The sequence below is a fragment of the Phascolarctos cinereus genome, unplaced genomic scaffold (genome assembly GCF_003287225.1).
Source record: "Phascolarctos cinereus isolate Bilbo 61053 unplaced genomic scaffold, phaCin_HiC Scaffold_3;HRSCAF=262, whole genome shotgun sequence".
NCBI classification, from domain to species: domain Eukaryota; kingdom Metazoa; phylum Chordata; class Mammalia; order Diprotodontia; family Phascolarctidae; genus Phascolarctos; species Phascolarctos cinereus.
The window spans coordinates 187,602,914-187,625,141 of NW_027555736.1; the positions used below are offsets into that span (position 1 = coordinate 187,602,914).

Below are 22,228 nucleotides of genomic sequence, written 5' to 3' on the forward strand. Positions count from 1 at the left end.
GGACACATATTTTGTTTCTAGTTTTTTGTTATTAAAGTAATGCCAAATATGAACATTTTTGTGCAAGGGTTTGTTTTCCCCTTTTGATCATTTCCTTGGGATGTAAAGTAGTCTCAGTAATGGGATCTTTGACTCAAAGGGTATGAACAGTTTAGTAACTTTTCTTGCTTACAAAGTCCTCTGAAAGTCTTCCAGAGCTGAGCTATTTAAAGCCACTCAGAGATGACTAATTTGTTTGCGTAGGCAATTTTATTTCTTCCCTTCTTGACTCAGTCAGAGAGGTGTCGGAGTATACATTTCTACATTTCTAATACATTTCTACAGTGAGATTATCACTTCATTAACACCTTGTAGTTACATTCTGTGCCTTCTGTAGGATTGGTGCGGGGGTATCCCTCTCTTACAGGTTCTAAGAACAATTAAAAAATCTCATTTTTAAAACTCATTTGGGGGAAATGAGCAGTATCAGTGAAGGAATAGGACTCCAGATCAAGATGGATAGTACAGTGTTAACAGATGATAGAGAAGGCAGAACTACTCAACTCTTGTTTTGTTTCTATTTTCATTGCTAAGGATCCTTAAGAACACAATAAAAATGGTTAATGGGGAGTTGGAGCCCAAGTTAAGTAAGGGCAGAGTAAAAGAACATTTATCTGTCTTTGTTGAGTTCAAGTCACTAAGCCCAGAGGAACTACAAGCCAGAGTACTGAAAGAACTGATGGAATGATACAATTATTGAACCTCTTAATTCCCTCTAAAGGATTTTGTAACATGAGAGAGGTGCCACAGGGCTGGAAAAGGACAAATCTCTTGATTTTCAAAAATAGGATTAGGGTAAAGTCTGCAAAACCTGAGTCTTGATTCCTGACAAAATTCTATACCAAAGGGATGGTCTGTGGAAATATAGAAAAGGAAAGTGTGGTCAACAAACATCATCTTGATTTGATCAAGAGCAGGTCAGGCCAAACTAACCCTCTTTCAGTAGATCAAGGGAATGCTATAGCTTTACTTTGACTCTAGTATAATATTTGAGAGAATCATTCACGCTGTCCTTGTGGAAAAAATGGAAAGATGGTGGCCAGATTAGAATAGAGTTAGGTGGTTTTCTCATTGATTGAATGATTTGGTCATTAATGGATAGATATTTGGTTGGAGAGAGGTTTTTAGTGTGGTTCCCCAGATATCTGCCCATTGCCCTTTGGTGTTCATCATTTTTATGAGTGACTTGAATGAGGGCAAAGGTGGGATATTCATCATATTTGCAGATGACACAAAACAGCAGGATAGGAGACAATTCAGAGGACAGAATCAGGTTCCAGAAAAGCTCTTAAGGCTTGACTCATGGGCCAAGTCAAATAAAATGAAACCTAATGGAGAATAATTGTAATATTCACAAATAGAATCACAAATGTATGGGAACGTAAGCTTTGGATTTGGGTGGTAAGTTTCCTTTAAACAAAGAAAAGAGAATTCATTTTTTCCATGTAACTGACAATATTAGTGAAAACAGATGTTTGAATGACTTCCAGCAAGTACCCAGAGTCCTTTTCCAGATGTTTTCCACCCAAATACAGGTTTCTGCTAGTGAATAGGTTTGCAATCTGATTTTTCATTCTTAAATTCTACCTGGTGCCATGAAATGTCTCTCCTATAGCTGCCTTAATATATAATGTATAAAGATTATATTTATAACTAATGTTTATTTCATTTTTCTGAGCTTTTCTTTTTCCAAATCAGATGCTTTTTGGAAGAGGTCTTGTCAGATTCATGTGGAGATGATGGGTTATTGTAAAAACAATGACAAAAGCTTTGTGAAAAATTCTTTCTATAATACTGGATTATTAATTAGTCTTATCAATTCTCTCACTGTTTTTATAAACTCTTGTGAATGCTTCTATTTTGTTTGCTTTGAGAGTAGCATGGATGTGATAATACTGTTAGAATTTCTTCAATAATTGGCGTGGGTTATCTTTAAGCTATATACCTTGCTGGATTTGATAGTACCAAATGCTTGACACTAATACTGAGCTCTCCCTAATGTGGTGTATTAGATCTAAGCTTTGCAGGGGTCCATGGGGCTTCAATGGTCAAATGACTGGGCTGAGGGCTGAGCACCACCTAGTGTTAAAATAAAGAGACCTGAGATGCTTACATATGATCAGCCTTCATATCCTGCCAATAATACCATTGACTGTTGCCATTCCCTTTACAATGTGACTCCTTTTCCCTTTTCAAGGTGGCCCATGACCTTTGCTTTAGGGAAGGGAGGGAGAAGGGAATAAGCATTTATAGAGTGCCTACTATGTAATAAAATATTGTCTCATTTGATCCTCACAACAATCCTGTGAGGTAGATGCTGTTTATCCTCATTTTACAGTTGAGGAAACTGAGGTAGACAGAGGTTAAGTGACTTGCTCAGGGTCACTCAGCTAGGAAGTGACTGAGGCCAGATTTGAACTTCAATCTTCCTGACTCAAGACCCAGTGCTTCCTCCACTGTGCCACCTACCTGCCTCAATTTAGCCAGATTTCACATATATGAGAATATAAAGTGGTCTGATTTGCTTGGTCAGCTTTTACCTTGGCAGAAACCTGTTAAGAGAGGGCATCAGTAGTAGAGAGTGCTACATAGAGCTTAGCATCTGTTGTTCAGTCATTTTTCAGTCATGCCTAACTCTTCGTGAGCCCATATGGGGTTTTCTTGGCAAAGATACTGGAGTGGTTCGCCATTTACTTCTCTAGCTCATTTGACAGATGAGGAAACTGAGGCAAACAGAGTTAAGTGATTTGCCCATGGTCACACAGCTAGGTCAAATTTGAACTCAAGTCTTCCTGACTCTAGGCCCCTATCCACTGTGCCACCTAGTTGTCCATTTATCATCTAGTCTTCTACAAAATCTCTAAAGGTCTAAGATTTGGCCTGGTTGATTTCTGTAATAAACATTGGTCGATGTTTGAGCTAAAATGTAATCTTTAAGTTATGTTTTATAAAATTTCTTAGCTTGGAGAAGAGGCAGGTATAAAATGGCATCCTTCCTAATTATTATCTGAGCTCATGGGAGTTAGCTTGCAGAGAGATGGGCAGAAATAGCATGCATATGTCTGGATCTACCTAGACTTCTCTTCCTTCACAGCCTTTTCTGTTCTGACTTCCCGCTGGAACGCTGAAAAGAAACATGGAATCCTGTAGAAGACTTTCTAAACAGGGAATAGATGTCAGGAGGTTGACAAAGAAGGCTTTATGTGTCTTTCTTCCTCAGACTTGGAGAATTTGGCCCAGCCAGCTTCAAGGGGACAAAGGGAAGGACAAAGGCACAGTTTCTGCCTAACAGCTGTGGCGTGATGAATGGGGAAGGAAGAGGACAAATCAAGTTGGGCTGAATGATTAGGGCCAAAGTTAAAACATTTTTCTTTGGCTTCCCTTAGTACCATATCTAGAAAGAGGTCTTGCTCCTGAAGGCATTTTTCTAAATTCAACATAAATTGTCCCCAGGTCAGGGAGTACAAGAACAAGCAGAGGTCCAGCTGGGTTAGTTACTCTGGGACTGGGCTTCCTCTTTTGTACTTGTATGTTTGAGATACTTTGTATCTCTTGCTTCCTGAAGTCCTAAATTTGGTCTCTTTTCTATGCAGATACAAAGCCTTATAGGATCATAGGTTTTTAACCTGGGGTACTTTATTATTTTATTTTTTCCAATTACATGTAAAGATAGTTTTCAACATTCATTTTTTATAAGATTTTAAGTTCCAAATTCCCCCCCCCTTTCTCCTCCCTCCTCCCCAAGATATTGATTATACATGTGCAGTCATTAACATTTGTTTTTAAAAATTTTGAGTTCCAAATTCTCTCTCTCCCTCCTTCCCTGGCCCCCCTCATTGAGAAAGCAAGCAATTTGATATAGGTTATATGTGTGCAGTCAAGCAAAACATTTCCATATTAGTCATGTTGTGAAAGAAAACACAGAACCCCCCGAAAAGCCCCCAAGAAAAATAAAGAAAATTAAAATAAAGTATGCTTAAATCTGCATTCAGATTCCATTAGTTTTTTCTCTGGAGGTGGATAGCATTTTTCATCATAAGTCCTTTGTGATTGTCTTAAATCATTATATTGCTGAGAAAAGCTAAGTCATTCACAGTTGATCATCATACAATATTGCTGCTACCGTGTACAATGTTCTCCTGCTTCTGCTCACTTCACTTTGGATCAGTTTGTGTAAGTCTTTCCAGGTTTTTCTGAAAGCATCCTGTTCATCATTTCTTATAGCGCAATAGTATTCCATCACAGTCATATACCATTACTTGTTCAGACAATACCTATTTAGTGGACATACATTTAATTTACAAATCTTTGCCACCACAAAATTGAACTGCTATAAATATTTTTCTATACATAACTTCTTTTCCTCTTAAAAAAACCGCTTTGAGGTACAAACCTAGTATTGGTATTGTTAGGTCAGAGGATATGCAGTTTTATAGCCCTTTGAGCATAGTTCCAAATTGCTCTTCAGAACAGTTGGGTCAGTTCATAACTCCACTAACAGTGCATCAATATCCCAATTTTTCCACACCCTCTTCAACATTTGTCATTTTCCATTTTTGTCGTATTAGCCAATCTGATAGGTGTGAGGTGGTACCTCAGAGTTGTTTTAATTTGCATTCCTCTTATCAATAGTGATGTAGAGCATTTTTTCATATAACTGTAGACAGCTTTGATTTCTTCATCTGAAAACTGCCTGTTCATATTTTTTGACCATTTATCAATTGGGGAATGACTTGTATTCTTATAAATTTGACTCAGTTCTCTATATATTTTAGAAATGAAGCCTTTGTCAGAAACATTGGCTGTAAAAATTGTTTCCCAGCTTTCTGCTTTCCTTCTAATCTTGGTTGCATTGGCTTTGTTTGTGCAAAACCTTTTTAATGTAATGTAATCAAAATTATCCATTTTGCATTTCATAATGCTGTCTATCTCTTGTTTGGTCATAACACACACACACATTTTCATATATATATATATATACATATATATACATATATATATATATATACATATATATATATATATATACATATATATATGTTTGAGGCTTCTGAGTAATCTATAAACTTTTGGATTCTTTTGTTTGTTTCTTAATTTTGACCCCCTGTTGACTTGGTTTGGAAGATCTTGTATGTTTCCTCTTGCCTATAATTTCTTTATTTCTTTGACTTAACAGATTTTGGAACATAAGACATAGTTACATATTATTGGTGGTCCTTTTACTTAAGCTTATCTTTAGCACTGCAAGGCAGAATGATACAGTATTCCATGAAGTGTAATGTGTAGATACTGGGAAGGAGGATTAGAGAGAAGTAATGCATTGGGTAACGATTAGCCCTGAATTTTCCTAAAGTCCATGAGATGGATGGTGCTTGTATCAGTAACAACAGGGCTGCAGAGCTGAGCCAGGAAGCTGGATATATAGCACAAGTTTTGGGTAATAAAGATTTCGGGTGTGCTTCCTTCTCTGACTAGCACATGAAGGATTTTATTAGCAACAGGTGCAGAACCTGTCTTCCAAGCCTCTTGGAAAACATTTCCCGAGAATTTTAACCTTTTTAAAAAAATCTTTTCTTATTTATCTTATTTTATTAGTTTTCCCCCTTTCTCATCATTATTATTCTCCAGTGATCACTCCCCTATGACATACCCCATCACAAAGCAGCAAAACTAAGCAAAACCTTTGCTTTGCCTGATGTATATGCTTCACCCTGCTTATGGTTTACTACCCATAACTGAGGTAGCTAGGTGGGGGTGGGGTGGAGAGCGTGTTGGACTTGGAATCAGAAATACCTGAGTTCAAATTCCACTTCACACCCTTACTAGCTGTGTGACTCTGGGGTAAAGGTCAACCTCAGTTTTCTCATCTTTAAAATGGGGATAATAATAACACCTATCTCAGAGTTGTGAGAATCAAATGAAATAAGATGTAAAGCACTTTGGAAACCATAAAGTGCTATATATATGCTAGCTATCATTATTATTATTGTTGTTGTTGTTATTAATCACCTCTCTATCAAGGGTAGGGAGGTATGTTTTACCATCATTTTTCTGGAGTCAAGATTGGACATTATTATTTCTTTTGGTATTGCATCTCTTTAGATTGTTGTGGTCTTGTGTTTGGCTCCTTTATTCTGCCTACTTTGTTCTGGATAATCTCATGTAAACCTTCCCAAAGTTCTCTGTATTCTTGTTAATTCATCACATTTTACCACACAGTAATCAATATTCCATTATATTCATACTCCATAATTTTTTCAGTCACTCTTCAATTAATTGATGGGCACCTACTTTGTGCGTTTTAATTTTTGTGGCATTCTCGGGTCATTGGTTTTAAAAATGTTCCTGTTAGGTTCTCTGGCTCTTTGATGCCTGTGAGAAATTAAATGAACAAATATTTATTGCGCTCCTATCCCATGCAAAGTGCTGTGTAGGTCAGGTTCATGGTTATTCATGTATATATCTCGGGTAGAGTGTGGATGTAAATACGCACAGATTAATTTGTACACTGTGTGTGTGTGTGTATGAGTGTTCATGTGAATATCTCCAGCACCAAGTGATCCCTGTCTAATTTATTTTGATTGTCTTTAGTTGTCTTTTTCAGATGGCAGAGTTAATAATTCTAGTGAAATGTACATTCTTGGTATTCTAGATTAATTGAAACAAAACCCCGTCTCCCCCTAGTGGAAGGATTGTGGTCACTCGGAGCTTCCTGTCTTTTACCCGTTGCAGGTGTTCCAGGATCTGGGGACCGAGGTGCTCTCGGGAGCAACCAAAGGCTACAACATCTGCCTCTTTGCTTATGGGCAGACAGGCTCAGGAAAGACCTACACGATGATAGGGACCCCGGTGAGTGACCTCGGTCTTTGTGCTAGTCATCTTGGGGGAGGTGAATTTTTAATAGGGTTTTAAGGTAGGTGGGAAGTAAGAATTGGTATTTGGGGACAGCTCGTGATTTAAACATGTACACACACACACGCACACACACATGCATGCATGTACGCACGCGCGCGCGCGCGCCTGGGCCTGAGGGGAAAAAGAAGGAAGACTCCATAAAGATAATTTAGGTCATATTCACTTAACTGAAATGACTAACAGATGTATATTATTGTTTTCCCTCAAAGAATTTCACCTGCTTCAGGGCCAGAATTATCTCGCTTATGTCTTTGTAACTCCCGAACCTAGTACAGTGCTTGGAACACAGTAGGCAGTTAATAAATGTTTGCTAACTGGTTCTTGAGCACAGTGTGCACGTGTATACACATACATACATATTTTTTTTTCTGTGAGCAAGGTTTTATTTTAGAATCCAATGAAGAATTCTATATAGGTTCACATTATAAAAAACAAACATTTCAAAAGTGCCTGAAATCGAAAAGCCAATCAGAACTGTTACACACATATCTTAAAATTTCAAATTCCTTTTCAGGGCATTCAAGACCCCCCCACAATTTGGTGCTGTTCCTCCTTTCTAATCTTGTCTCACGTGATTTCCCTTCATGTACTTACCACACTGTGGTCTCCCAACACTGATCTCCAAGCACACTGTGTGCTTTCTCTTACCTCGGTCCCTTTGTTCCCATCCTGTTCTTGTCATGTTTTCCCTCCCCACTTCACTTAATGAATTTTTACGCACCCATTAAGATATAACTCAGATGGTCCTTATGCCATGACGCCTTCCTTATTTGCTATGTACCACAGTTATATGAGCAAACATACCTCCCCATTCCTGGTGGAGAGGGGAGTATAGGCAGACCAAAGCATGCATTATGGACTACTTTTCATTTCCCTTAAGGCCTAGCACAGACATTAGTCATGTTTGTAGATTGAATGAAAGACGTAATGTCATGACTATATAGTACACAGAATGCCTTCCTTTCAGATTGAATGTGTGGGAGTCTGTCTTTGTTACCAGATGACAGCTTGTTAGTTGTAATGCTTAGAATGTGCGATAAAAATTTCAGTCAAGGTGGAAAGCATTTATTAATCACCTACAGTATACCAGCTAAGTGCTGGGGATACAAAGAAAAGCAGGGGAAAAAAAACCCCAGCCCTTGCTGTCAAGAAGTTCACAGTCTAATGGGTGAGACAATGTACAAATGACTGTGCAAAAAAAGGAGTTATTCGGGCTAGACTGGAGATAACCACTGAGGGAAGGAACTAGCATTGAGGGAGATTGGGAAAGGGTTCCTATAGAAGAACTGATGTAGGGGTAGCTAGGTGGCACAGTGGATAGAGCACCAGCCCTGAATTCAGGAGGACCTGAGTTCAAATCCGGCCTCAGACACATAATGCTTATTAGCTGTGTGACTCAGGGCAAGTCACTTAACCCCATTGCCTAGCCAAATTAGAAAAAAAATAAAGAACTGATGTTGACTGAGGAGAGACTGAAACGTGCTATTTTTCACTTTCTTTCATTTTTTTCTTTTATTCAAGTCTTCTTGTACAAAATGACTAATATGGAAATGTTTTATATAATTGCGCATATATAACCTGTATCTGATTGCTTACTGTCTCAGGGAGGGGGGAGGCAAGGAAGAGATGGACATATAGAATTTGGAACTCAAAACTTTAAAGATGTTTTAAAAGTGGGGGAAAAAAGAATATCCCTCTGTCACAGGTTGTAGGTATGTGTTTTTATTGTTGTTCAGTCATGTCCAACTCTTGGTGACCCCATTTGGGAGTTTCTTGGCAAAGATACTGAAATGATTTGCCACTTCCTTCTCCAACTCATTTTGCAGATGAGGAAACTGAGGGAAACAGTGAGTTGCCCACAATCACATAACTAGTAAATGTCTGAGGCAATATTTGAAATGAGGTCTTCCTGAAGCCTAGCACTCTATGCATTGCACCACCTAATTGCCCTTTTCTTTTAGGAAAGTGCCTAAAAGGTCAGGAAGGAAAGATAAGAGTCCTGGGGAGGAATAGACAGTGAAATTACCCTCATTTCCCATCAGAATGCTTTCAGTGTGAGGTAGACATTATCCAGGAACATTCTTCATCAGGACCCCATTCCTCTTTCTGGCAGATTGTTCCTACCCTTAGCCTGTCTTCGTGCTCACTTGGCCCATGAGTGATTTTCTTTCCCCCTCACATAAAATCATATGATATTTGAGCTGGAACGGACTTCAGAAATCTCTAGTCCAACCCTTCACATTTTAGAGATGAGGAAATTGAGGCCTAGAGGTTATATGACTTGCTCAAGGTCATATATGATGCAATCACTGTCTGTTTTCTGAAACTATTGAAACAATCAACTAATAAACATTTATTAGATTCCTACTTTGTGCCAGGTACTAAGCTCTAAGGTTACAAAATACAAAAATAGGACAAAACCCAGAGAAGGAACTTAAATCCTTGTCTACAGACTCTCAACCTAGAGTTCTTTCCACTGTGCTTATTTTAAGTGAAAAGAGGGGAAAAAAAGATTCAGTAAACAAGGAGTTTAAGGAGGCCCCCACCTAGGATACAAGGAGGCCTGAATCTAATATGAAAAAAGATCCTTTCAGTATCAGACCCAACTGGGTAATTCTTCTCCTCTTCCTACTCTAGTCATCCATCATACCAGTAAGTAAAGACAAAATTAAGGGAGGAGCAGAGTAGGATGGGCTGTTTCCTCTGTTGAGGCAGCTGGATGGTGCAGTGGGTACAGCATTAGACCTGGGATCAGGAAGACATGAGTTCAGATCTTGCCTTAGACAGTTCCTAGCTGTGTGACACTGGGCAAGTCACTTAACCTCTGTCAGCCTCAGTTTCCTTATGTGTAAAATGGGGATAATAATGGTACCTACCGCAGAATTGTTGTGAGAATCAAATAAGATATGTAAAGTATTTAGTAAACTTTAAAGCATTATATAATGCTAGCTATTGTTATTATTATTACTATGTAACAGTAGGAATTTGTGATTTCCTCTTAGTCTTTGCTATGTTAAGTACCTGCCCCTCACCTAGATTCTTATCTTGAGTCTTTGCTGGGGTATATGAAAGGTTGAGGTCTTCTGTGTTGTGAATAAGTTGAAAAGAAGGCAGCAGCAAGGAGGGAGGCCCCATACCATACCTTTCCATGCTTAAAGCTATTTCTGGGAAGTTGGGCAGAGTGGAGATCTGTGTGGTCTCAACACAAAGTAATTTTTTTTTCTCCTTCTTCTCCCCAGGCCTCCTTAGGGTTAACACCACGGATATGTGAGGTATAGAAATCTCTTCTCAATCTGGACCCTTTGTCAAAGTAGGCCTCATTTTATAATACTCTATGTTGAAATCACAAGGGAGACACTAATCTTCTGGTTTGTACAGGGCCTATTCTCAAAGGAGGATGACTATTCCAACTTGCCTTCATCCTGCAGGATAAGAGTAAGGTAGGAAGGGGTCAAATTTTGAGGCCTAGAGCCTCCATTTCTGTTTTGTCTTAAGATGTAGGCACCCGCAACAGTCCTCTCTTGTTTCCAGTGTCTCATATGCTCAAGGCTACATAACACTTATAACTCCTTCCTCATCCCTCTGCAGGTGATATTAGTGAGCAGGTCTCCTGTGGACCAGTCCAGCCCATGTGGTTTATCTTTGTTTTACCCTTCATGTGATCATGTGTTCACTCTTGATCTTTCTCTTCAGGGCTGGCCCTCCAGATTTGTTCTCTGGGAGGCAGCCAGAAACCTTGTATTACAGTGGGAAAAGGTGAGAGAGAACTGATGAGGAAAGGTGTGAATGTGATTCAGCTTTTGAACTGCTAATGCCATAGCAACAAATATCCTTGGCCAGCATGGCATCCCAACAATAAGAGCACATCTCATGGACTCAATGCTTTAAAATTACAGAATGATTTCCTCACAATAGAGCTTTATATGGTAGGTGTATATATGTATGCATATATATACACATATAATCCACATTTATACATATTATATACACATACCTGGATAAATAACAATATATGTATATAGAAATGTGTATATATAACATATATTATAGAAAAATAGATTTTTTTTGTTCCATAAAACTATTTCTTTAAATTAGTATCATTTTCTTTAAACCAGTAGGTACCATTCTGATGATAACTTATGTCCAACTCTTACTGATCACATTTGGGATTTTCTTGGCAAAGATACTGGAGTGGTTTGCCATTTCCTTCTCCAGATCATTTTACGGATGAGGAAACTGAGGCAAGCAGTGACTTGCCCGGGGTCACATAGCTAGTAAGTCTGTGAGACCAGTTTTGAACTTGGGAAGATGTCTTCCTGATTTCATCCCCAGGGCTCTACCCACTGTGGCACCTTATGATTCCTAGTACTTTCCTATTTCTTCTTTCCTAACTTCAAAGAGAAAATCTCTCATCTCTTTTCTTTCATTTTCTTGATTAATTGTCAGAACATCTGAGTTTATGACAGCTGAAACCTACAGCAAAGTCTTAGGGCCATTGATGTAAAACTGGAATGGGACCTCAGAGGTCATCTAGTCCCAACCTCCTCATTTTATGGGTGAGGAAACCTATGGTCAGAGTATGAGGGACTTGCTCAAGGTCACAGGATAAGTAAAGTGGCAGAACCTAGGATTCAAACCCTAATCATTTGACTAAAAACCCAGCTGTCTTTTCATTGCTCCACACTAGCCCCCTAGCTTCCTCTATAGCTGTGACTTTCGACTGTTAGCTGTGATTCTCATTCTCATTCTCTCTCCTCTCTCTCTCTCTCTCTCTCCCTCCCTCTCCCTCTCCCTCTCCCTCTCCCTCTCTCCCCCTCTCCCCCCCTCCCCTCCTTCCCTCCCTCTCCCTTTCTCTTTCCTTTTCCCTTCCCCTCTCCTTCCCTCCCTCCCCACCTGAGGAAGATCTAGGGAAGAAGAAGAAGGTTCTTTGTCCTTTCTCACTTTCTTTTGCAAAGCCTGTTTCTTTTTTTTCTCTCCAGCTGCTGCTACTACCCATGTGCTCTGCCACATTTACCATTACTCTGCAAGTCTAGGTTTGTGACTCTTAGCACTGAGATAATACATTCATTTAAAACCTTGCTGTGGGTGGCACAGTGCAGAACTCTGGCCTTGGATTCAGGAGGATCTGAGTTCAAATCTAGCCTTAGATCTTTGAAACTCACTAGTTGTGTGAACCTAGGCAAGTCACTTAACCCCGATTGCCTCACCAAAAAAAAATTTGTATTCGTTAAAAAAAGGGGGGCAGCTAGGTGGCGTAGTGGATAGAGCACTGGCCCTGAAGTCAGGAGGACCTGAGTTCAAATCCAGCCTCAGACCAAACACTTGACACTTACTAATTATGTGACTCTAGGCAAGTCACTTAACCCCAATTGCCTAAAAGTAAAAACCCCAGCCCCCCCAAAAAACCCCCCCACATTGCTGTGTGATTTTTTTAATATTGTGTTTTGCCATTTTAATTAATAGCAACATCTCATGTCTGACCCCATGACAGATGTTCTCAAGCAATGAAAAAGTATTGGAGCTGGAGTCAGGATATCTGGTCCTGCTTCTGACTTTGCTGCTAATTGAATGACCTGGGGCAGGACTCTTTGCCCCTCCTGGCCCTGTAAATCGGGGCTGTGGATTGCATGATCCCCAAGGTTGTTTCCAGCTCATTCTACTCTTCTGCCTGTCTTATGGACTTCATGGGCGCAACATATAGTGTGATGGCTATGGTGCACAATGCTCTTGAGTTTTAATTGCCTCCTAAGTGCTGAACTTCAGTCTCTGTTCTGATAAAATTCCTGTAAAGTAACAACAGCAAATGTCATAAAGTTTTTAAAATTCTGTTTACATTGATAGAACCCTTAGGGTTAGAAAGCACTTGACTTATATTATCTGCTTTGATCTTTAGGACCATAGAATGATAGAGCTGGAAGAGTCCTTTGTATTATCTAGTCCACAGGTTCTCTGGCTTCTTTTTGGTAGCGGGGCAAGGGCATGTGCTTGGTTATCCCTTCCATTGGAGAAGCTGAGGCTGGTGAATCACTTGAGCTCAGAGTTCTTAACTGCAGTAGACTATAAACTCCTTGAGAGCAAGGACTGTCATTTACCTTGTGCCTGGCATATAGTTGGTGCCTATTAAATGCTTGTTGACTGCAGTGGGGCTAAAGTTAATCGGGTGTGATCTAGGGAGCTACTGAGAGCTTCTGGAATGCTTTCAGTGGGTGGGGGCTGCCTAAGGAGAAGTAAACTGGTCCAGACTAGAAATGGAAAAGGTCAGAGTTCCCATGAGCTTGGGAAACCTAGTCTCCAAAAGATAAACAAATCACCTTCATTTGTGTCATGAACCACCGCCCCACCCCCAGCAGTCCAGTGAAGCCTATGGACCCCTTCTCAAAAGAATATGTTTTTTAAAAATCGTAATAGAAGGAAATGCTAAATTTCAGTTAAAGGTCAGTGAAAATAAAGATGTAATTTTTCCCATCCAAATTTGTGGATCCCCTGAAATCTAATTAAGAACCCCTGATTTGGTGCAATCTCTTCATTTTATTGTTGAGAGAACTGAGGGCCCCAAAAGTTAAGCGGATGCCCTTTATCACACAGCCAGGACTTAAATCCATCTCCTGACTCTGTCCTTTTCACATTTCAGGCTGAACCCATTTTACAGATAAATAAAATTAGGAGCTCATTTCTCCAAAGACATATAGTCGTATTCAGAGGCATAACTGTACCTCGATTCAAAGCCTGCTGATCCTTAGCCCATCCCTTTTCAGGTTAGACCAGGAATTAACACTGCCATCTTTTCCCTTTTTTCCTTCAGTTTCCTAGAAATCTACAATGAGAGGGTGCGGGATCTGCTGAAACAGTCTGATCAGAAAAAGCCCTATACCCTGCGGGTCAGGGAACACCCAGAGACAGGCCCTTATGTACAAGGTAAGACTTGTTATTAATGCACATCTCCAAATCTGTAGTCTGGACCTGGGACAGAAAGATCTGGGAAGGAGAGGGTGGGAACCGAAATCCAGAATAAACCCCATAAGCCCTGAGATCTAAGACCAAAATGAAAACTGGGCAGTAGCCTGACATTTGACATTATATGACTCCCCTGCCCATCACTCACTGTCAGTTTCAGAAGTTGGGGAGTGGAAGAGGTGTATTTTCAGGGGTATTTGTATAATGCTTTGTAGACTATCAGAACTTATTGGGCTAGGTCCTGTTACCCACCAGGGAGGGCTGGGCTCCCTTATTTTCCTCCCTCTGGGGAGGCCTCCTTAGGCCCCTAGGGAGAAGCCATTGATGAGTTGGGTACTTGGGGCCTTTCAACACAGATACATATGGGCTTACAGTAGCCAGCCTTTGGGGATAGACTGGAGAAATACCTCTTCAGCTTAATCTATTTGGTGAGCTGAAATGGATGACAGGAGCATGGTTCAATCACCATAGTGGCCAAATGCTAGACTCTTGGTGAGGTCAGCACTTGCTCATCTGACTGGATCATAGCATTTACTGATCCCATTAAATTGACCATGCACACAAGCTCTGTCATTAGCTTAGTGATTGAACAACAAAGGTCAGTGATGGAAGCCTAGGCACTAATGTTTTTCCAGTTTTTCATTCCCAAATGCTAGATTGAAATAAATAGAAATTTGGGAATGTAACCATTGCTATTCGTTGTTTTTTTTTCCTGGACATTATTTTGGGTTCCCTATACAAAACTATGTGAGAATACACCCATTCCTTTTTTAAACTCCACATAAATATCTCTGTCACAGTGCTTTTTCTTTTTTTTGGATAACACATAGATTGGTTCCAGTATATTATAAGCAGTTCTGCACCCTTTCCTGAGCAAATTTTGGCCCTCTGCAAGAAAAGTATTTTGAAAGTGAAAAGAGCAGTCACCTAATCAAAAAATATTTGCTGTGTGAGAGGCATTTACTCTAGGAACTTTAGGGGATGCAGTGAATGAATGAATGAATAAATGAATGAAAAATCATTTATTAAACACTGTGTGCCAAGCATTGTGCTAAATACTGGGGGTACAAATACAATCAATTAGTCAACAATCAGTAAGTGTTTATAAGTGCTTACTATGTGCCACTAACTTGTGCTAAGCCTTAGAGATACAAAGAAAACATCTCTGCTCTCAAGGAGCTTATACCTTAATGGGGGAAACAACATAGTTGAATCAGTACAAGAACAGTGCCCTCCCTAAAGGAGCTTCCATTCTGTTGGAAGAGACAACACACAGGGAAATGGTGGCCAAAAAAGGGCGCTTTGTACAGGGGTGGGGTATAGGGCCTTAGAAGAGTAGATTGAGTAGATATGAAAAAGGAGGCATAGTCCCTTCCCGTCACAGAGATTACAGTTTAGCTAGGGTGGTAAGAAATATTCACGTGAAAGGATAAGATAACCATACATGACAGTAAATGTCAAATGGGTGGCCCACGCAACAAGTGATCTATGAAATCAGAAGTGGTGGAACCATCTTAGATTGGGATGGTGGAGGGCTCCATGGGCTCCATGGATAAAGCCTGGTAGGATGAATAGAGTCAGATTGGGGAAAATCATGGTAGCAGTGGAGGGGGCAGGGAAGAGGCTTCCAGGTCATAGGAATGGTGTAAGCAAAGAAATGTGGGGGTGGGTGAATTCAATCAGTAATACAGGGTTCAGTCAGGTGAATAAGAACCTGTGAAAAGTATTGAACTAGCATTCTGTTGCTGTTATTTGTAATGCTTCCCCCTGGTGGCTTTTATTTATTAAATTCTATGTTTCGAATCTCTAGAAGCCATTTGTTGTTTCCTATTTGAAATCAATTCATTTTAGTTCAACAAGCATTTATTGAGCACCTATGGATACCTTAGGAGACAGAAAAAACAAAAATAAAATAGTATTCTTATCCTCAAACAATTTGTAGTGTAGTTGGGGGAAATGAAAAATTTCACATTTGTGTGAAATAATTTAATGACAAATGCAGTGGAATGTAGGATTAGGTACAAGATTTAATGGGATAGATTTTTCTCATTTATTTCATTTGGCCATTTAGCAAGCTACTTCAAGTTTTGGTGGGGGAGGGACTTCACAAGTTTTATTTTAGGGTTGTTGAGTACATTGTTCTGTTTTCAAGAAAGAGAAATGAGGGCAGCTAGGTGGTGTAGTAGATAGAGCACCAGCCCTGGAGTGAGGAGGACCCGAGTTCAAATTTTACCTCAAACACTTGACACTTATTAGCTGTGTGACCCTGGGCAAGTCACTTAACTCCATTGCCTAATAGAAAAAAAAAACCCTGCACCAAGAAAGACAGACATGGAAGCTTAAAAAGAGACTCACATAACTTGATGTTCTGGATTATGGCTTTATGTAACAGCATTTGATACTAATGGGCAACTGTGGCAAGTGAACAGAAGGTGGAGACCTATGCTGACTCAAGTGTGGTACAGTAGAAAGAGTCATGGATTTGAAGTCACAGGACCTGAGTTTAAATCCTAACTCTCCTACCTGAGTGACTTTCGGGACTTAGCCTCAGTAGGCTTCAAATTCCTTATTTGTAAAATGAGTGTATTTGAGTCGATGGCATCTAAGGCTCTTTGCAGCTTTAAATCTATGATCTTGGGGCAGCTAGGTGGCACAGTGGATAGAGTACTGGCCCCTGGAGACAGGAGGACCTGAGTTCAAATGTACCCTCAGACAGTTGACACTCAGTAACTATGTGACCCTGGGCAAGTCAGTTAATCCAGCCTTGCCAAAATAAATAAATAAATAAAAATCTATGATCTTATTACTTAAACAAGTTAATAGTTTGGTCTCTGTGTTGGTAGCTCTAGTTTTAAGACTGTAAGAACTCAGACAGCTAAGTCATACCAGCTGAGACCTTGAGGGAGAGACAAACATAAGCCTGCAGGCTTCTGTATGTTTGCAGACATTCTCAGCCTGAGGATTTATTCTCCACAATGACCAGTGTAAGAGCCCTGATTCTGAATGAACTAGAGAAATCCTGATTCATCTCTGGAATCTGTCTGGTTTATTTCTCTCCTCCCCCCCTTATCTTCCCCTCCCCTCCCCTCCTCTCTTCTTTCCTTGCCACTGTCCACATAGGTTATCATACCCTTACCTGTGGGGATTCTGCCCAAAGAAATGTAAGTTTTGATGGCTGAAACCTCACAAGATATCTTGAGGTTTATGTTCTAGCTCTTTCTTAAGGACCATGTCTTAAAGCCAAATCGCTCTGGCTCTCATTGATCAGCCAGCAGTAGGTCCCAAGGCAAGCCCCACTTGGCCATTGTTTGAGCCCTGATAAGCTCAGAGTGACTGTAAATAGCAGTTGTTTCTGTTTTGGCCAGAAACCTGGAAGGCCTTCACCTCCTAGATTTTTTTTTTAACTAGGTAAAAGAGGCCATTCTGGGCCTTCTTTCCTACCTATCTTTAATCACTGATTGGGCATTGTCTCAGTCAAACTGAGACCTGGGAGAGACCTTGGCTTAAAAAGCCCAAGGTCCCCCCACTGCATCCAGGGCCATCTCCAGTCATCCTGATCTATATCTTGCCACTGGACCCAGATGACCGGAGGAGAAAGTGAGGATGGTGACTTTGCACAGCCCTCCTGACTTAAATTCAATTCACTTGCATGTCAGGGCATCACCTCTCTGATGTCATGGTCCTTTCTGAGAGGGAAGGACAAATGACAGTAACTCATATGATACTTAATGATATACTTAATATCTCATATTGTTACCTGTGCTGTGATTGATGCTTTCATGCCTCTAAGCTCCTTAAAGGACAGGGCTCTGTTTTACTTCTTTGTAGCCCATTTAGCACTGTGTTGGTGGCTACATTGTAGGCACTTATAAATACTTGTCAAATAAATAAAGGAGTGATTGAATGTGAACTCAACTGCTCTTGTCTGCCAAGGGATGGAGTAAGTTGAACTTTAAAAAATAATACTGTTTCCCTTTTCTTCCTCCTTTTGTAAATTGAACAGGTTTATCTCAGCATGTGGTTACCAACTCTAAGCAGATAATTGGTCTCTTGGAAGAAGGTGTAGCGAACAGGTAATGGTTTTCTTTGGCATCACCATCACTGCTTGGTCTCCGCTTTTCTGCCCCTTGTGAGCACAGATCTGTTGTTAGGGTTGATGATCTCAGTTTAAAGACTACCATTGTTGCTTCTGAAACTGGAGTTAAATTTAGAATAATAGAATTTAGAGCTAGAAAGGATCTTATATAAGATCATAAAAACAAACCCCATCATTTGACATAAGAGAAAAATGAGGTCCAGAGGGGAAATACAGTGTGGCCATGATATATAACCAGGGGAGCCAAGATTCAAATCCAGGTCCTTTGAAGCCAAATCAGGGGCTTTTCCCACTGTATCAAAATGTAATTCTAGCTTGAAAGGAAGATTGCGGCTTAGTTGATTTTCCAAAGTTCTTTCTTTGTTCTAGCTTCTGTGATATATTCTAATTTGTCATCTCTGTTTTTGAAATGTCCAGCAAGTCCTATCTTCCTATTTGTTCTTTTTCTAGAATTGTATCGGGAACTTTTGTTCCCATCACTTTGCAGAATGGTCTTACCCTTAGCTTAGGGTTGGGCCATGATACTGAGGCTATAGCCACTTTATGTGAGGCCTTGCTAGAAATTTCAAAGACAGAGAAAACAAATTAGGACATACCATAGAGGCCAGAACAAAGAACTTTGGGTAACCAACTTGGCCACCATCTTGCTTCAGTGTAGCATCATAAAGGTAGAAGCCTGACTGTTTTAGGGCTTCTTCCCTTATGATTCTATACCAAAGTCCAGAACCTTTGGTATTCTCATATTAGCTGTAACATTTCACGTGCTTCCTCTGGCTTCCCAGAGGTTTCAGCATGGATGCATTGTCATTGTCCTCTTGTCTTCCCTTGTATACGTAGAATCACAGCAGCTACCCATGTTCATGAAGCCAGCAGCAGATCCCATGCCATATTCACCATCTACTATACACAGGTTAGTAATTTTTTTTAAAGTCTGAGTGACTTTTCTTTCCCTTACATTCACCCATCTCATTTCCCTTCTCTGTCTTTCCTTCTCCTTTCTCATGTATTAACTTGTTTTTATGTAGCAAATAGATGATTTGTAAACAGTCTAAACAAGTTACATGCATACAAAGGGTATAGGTAGGTGTGTATAGTGGGTAAAGCGTTGAATTTGGAGTCAGGAGGATCTGAGTTCAAATCTTGACTCATATACTTATTACCTGTGTGACCTTGGGTGAGTGATTTGACCTCCTCTGCCTGGATTTCCCCTTCTATAAAATGGGGATTGTAATAGCGTCTATGTCCCAGGGCTTTTGTGAGGACAAAATGACATATTTGTAAAGTGCTTTGCAAACCTTAAGGGGTTATATAGGTAAATGCTCATTCTTGTTGTTGTTATTATTTTGATAATACCAGTTCATTTACAGAACACCTTTAATTTTTCAGAGCACTTTCATATCCATCTTACATTTTAGGAAGAGATAATAAAAATTTAGAAAGAAAAGCCCCCCAGCTTTTTAGGAACCCTATGCTCCTAGCAGGTGGGGATGCTCTGTTGTTGTTTGTCCTTTGTTGTCAAAGAGGACCATGACATCAGGGAGGTGATGTCATGAGGTGCAAATAAATTGGATTTAAGTGAGGGAAGGCTGTGCAAAGTCACCAGCCTCACTCTCTCCTCCAGAGCCATCTGGGTCCAGTGACAAGATATAGATCAGGATGACTGGGGATGGCCCTGGATGCAGTGGGGGGACCTTGGGCTTTTTAAGCCAAGGTCTCTCCCAGGTCTCAGTTTGACTGAGACAATGCCCAATCAGTGATTAAGGCCAGGTAAGAAATGAGGCAGAGAATGACCTCTTTTATTTAGTTTAAAAAAAAAAAGGAAAATCAATCTGGAAGGGGAAGACCCTCAGGGTTTCTGGCCAAAACAAAGATGATTGCCATTTACATTCACCCAGAGCCAGTGAAGGCCCAAATAATGACTAAATGGGGATTGGCCTGGGACCTATTGTTGGCCAGTTAAAGAGAGCCAAGTGATTTGGGTTTAGGCATGGTCCTTAAGAAAGAAATCTAGCCTATAAACCCCAAGATATAGAGATCAAAATTTATATGAAAGAAAGAGAGAGAGCACAAGCTGTATTGCCCCACTGGCCAGTTCCAGTTGGGCCCCAGGGGGGCAACTCCTACCACTACTCACAGGGGTTGTTGCTTGTCCTTTGTTCTGGAAGAGGACTATGACATCAGGGTGATGCCGTGAAGTTCCAATTAAGTGAGGGAGGGTTGTGCAAAGTTACCAGCCTCACTTTCTCCTCCAGAGCCATGAATAAGGGTGCCTGGAGGTGGCCCTCGGGGGTGCTGTATTGACCACATAAAAGAAGGGTCCTTACCCTCAGAGACCTCAAATTCAATGAATAAAGGCAGACAGTAGAAAAGGGATTCTTACTACATGCCCCCTACCAGCAGTTGTGTGGATAGAGCTTGGAATCAGGAAGATTCATCCTCATGACTTCAAATCTGGTCTCAAACACTTACTATCTGTATGACCCTGGACAAGTCACTTAACCCTATTTGCCTCAGTTCTTCATCTATAAAATGAACTGGAGAAGGAAATGGCAAACCACTCTAGTGTCTTTGCCAAGAAAACCCCAAATGGGGTCATGAAGCCTTTCCTGACTCCAGGCCAGTGCTCTATTACCTCCACCACCTAGCTGCCCCAATGAAATGTAGCACTTATTTTTACAATTTAAAAAATTATCCAATATTTACTTTCTATCTCTTCTATCTCTTCTAAGCCCCACAGGAGAAAAAAAGGAAACCAAACCTTTGTAATAAATATTCTTCATAGTCAAGCAAAAGAAATTCCTAACTTGGCCCTGGCCAGAACCATATGTCACATTCTATAAATTTAGTCAATCACCTCTCTGTCAGCAACTGAGTAGATTTATCATCTGTCATTTGGAATTATGGCTAATTATTGCGTTGATCAGAGTCCTTAAGTTTTTCACAATTGTTCATTTTTACAAGGCTGTTATACTCTGAGTTGATCTCCTGATTCTGATCACCTCCCTTAATCAGTTCATGTTAGTCTTCCTAGGTTTCTCTGAAGCTCTGCTCTTTGCCATTTCTCATGTCACGGCAGTATTCCATTATGCTTGCATACTGTTGTTTGTTCAGCCATTCCCCAACTGGTGAATACTCTCTTAGTTTCTAGTTCTTTGCCACCATAAAAAGTAAATTTTTCTGGCTGCTGAGTTGAAGCAGTGGGTAGATTGAGTAGTGGATTTGGAGTCAAGAAGACCTGAGTTCAATCCTGCCTCAGACACTTACTAGGCTCTAGGACCCTGGCCAAGTCACTTAACCTCTGCCTGCCTCAGTTTCTTTATCACAATGGAGATGATAATATCACCTACCTCACAGGATCATTGTAAGGACCAAATGAGTTAATATGTGTAAGGCATTTTGTAAACCTTTGTAACAGTTAAAATTAGGTGAACTGAGGCACAAAAGTTCCAGACGTGATCAATTTATTGTAAAACTGCAAATCTCCCTATGAATAGGATCCCAGTTTCCTCAGTGAGCTGAGACCCCAAATGAGGGGGGTCAGTTTTCTTTTATAGAGTTTTAGAGAGTACAAAACAGGCGTAACTGAGTCACAGGGAACAGTATGATTGGTTCTAAATCTGAAGTACAGGGAACAACATGATTGGTTGAAAGTTTGATAATGAGGCCTAGCAACAAGCGGCTCCTTTCTTGACTAAGAAGTGCTCATTGTTTGAGACCACCTGCAAGGTTACTGATAATGACCCAGACATGTGGACAGCAAACCAGGCATCCTTGAAGGAGAGCTTGTTGGTGTAAAGATATTAAACTCAACTTCTTTGTGCTCATATGCCTTCCCCGAGGCCAGTTAAACTGCTTGAGGCAAGAATTTATTTCTGAACTTAACTCCTTACAGACCAGCTGATTTCTGAACCAAGTTCAGAGACTTCTAGAGACCCATGACTTATCAATTACAGAGCAAAAGCAGCTACAGAACATGAGCAGTTACAGGATAAGCTCAATCAACTGTAAATAGGATCAATAAAAAAAGATACAGAATCAATATTGATCATTTCAACTTAAAGGTCTATGGTCAATTCACTTAATATTTATTAAGCACCTACTATGTTCTAGGCACTGTGCTAAGCGCTGGAGATACAAAAAGAGGCAAAAGACAGTTATTAGCCTCAAGAAGCTTACAATCTAAGGATTTCTATATATTTATATATGCTAGTTATTAAATGTGGA

At 40.2% G+C, this 22,228-nt stretch overlaps 1 protein-coding gene across 1 annotated transcript in view; it reads left to right on the top strand.

Moving 5' to 3' along the window:
• STARD9 (StAR related lipid transfer domain containing 9) overlaps nucleotides 1-22,228 on the top strand; it is a 149,024-nt gene that overhangs the window by 70,563 nt on the left and 56,233 nt on the right. Inside the window, 6 exon segments of the mRNA XM_078151366.1 lie at nucleotides 6,772-6,888; nucleotides 10,194-10,226; nucleotides 10,333-10,394; nucleotides 13,757-13,869; nucleotides 17,912-17,981; nucleotides 18,842-18,914. Coding sequence (XP_078007492.1) covers nucleotides 6,772-6,888; nucleotides 10,194-10,226; nucleotides 10,333-10,394; nucleotides 13,757-13,869; nucleotides 17,912-17,981; nucleotides 18,842-18,914 — 468 coding nt within the window.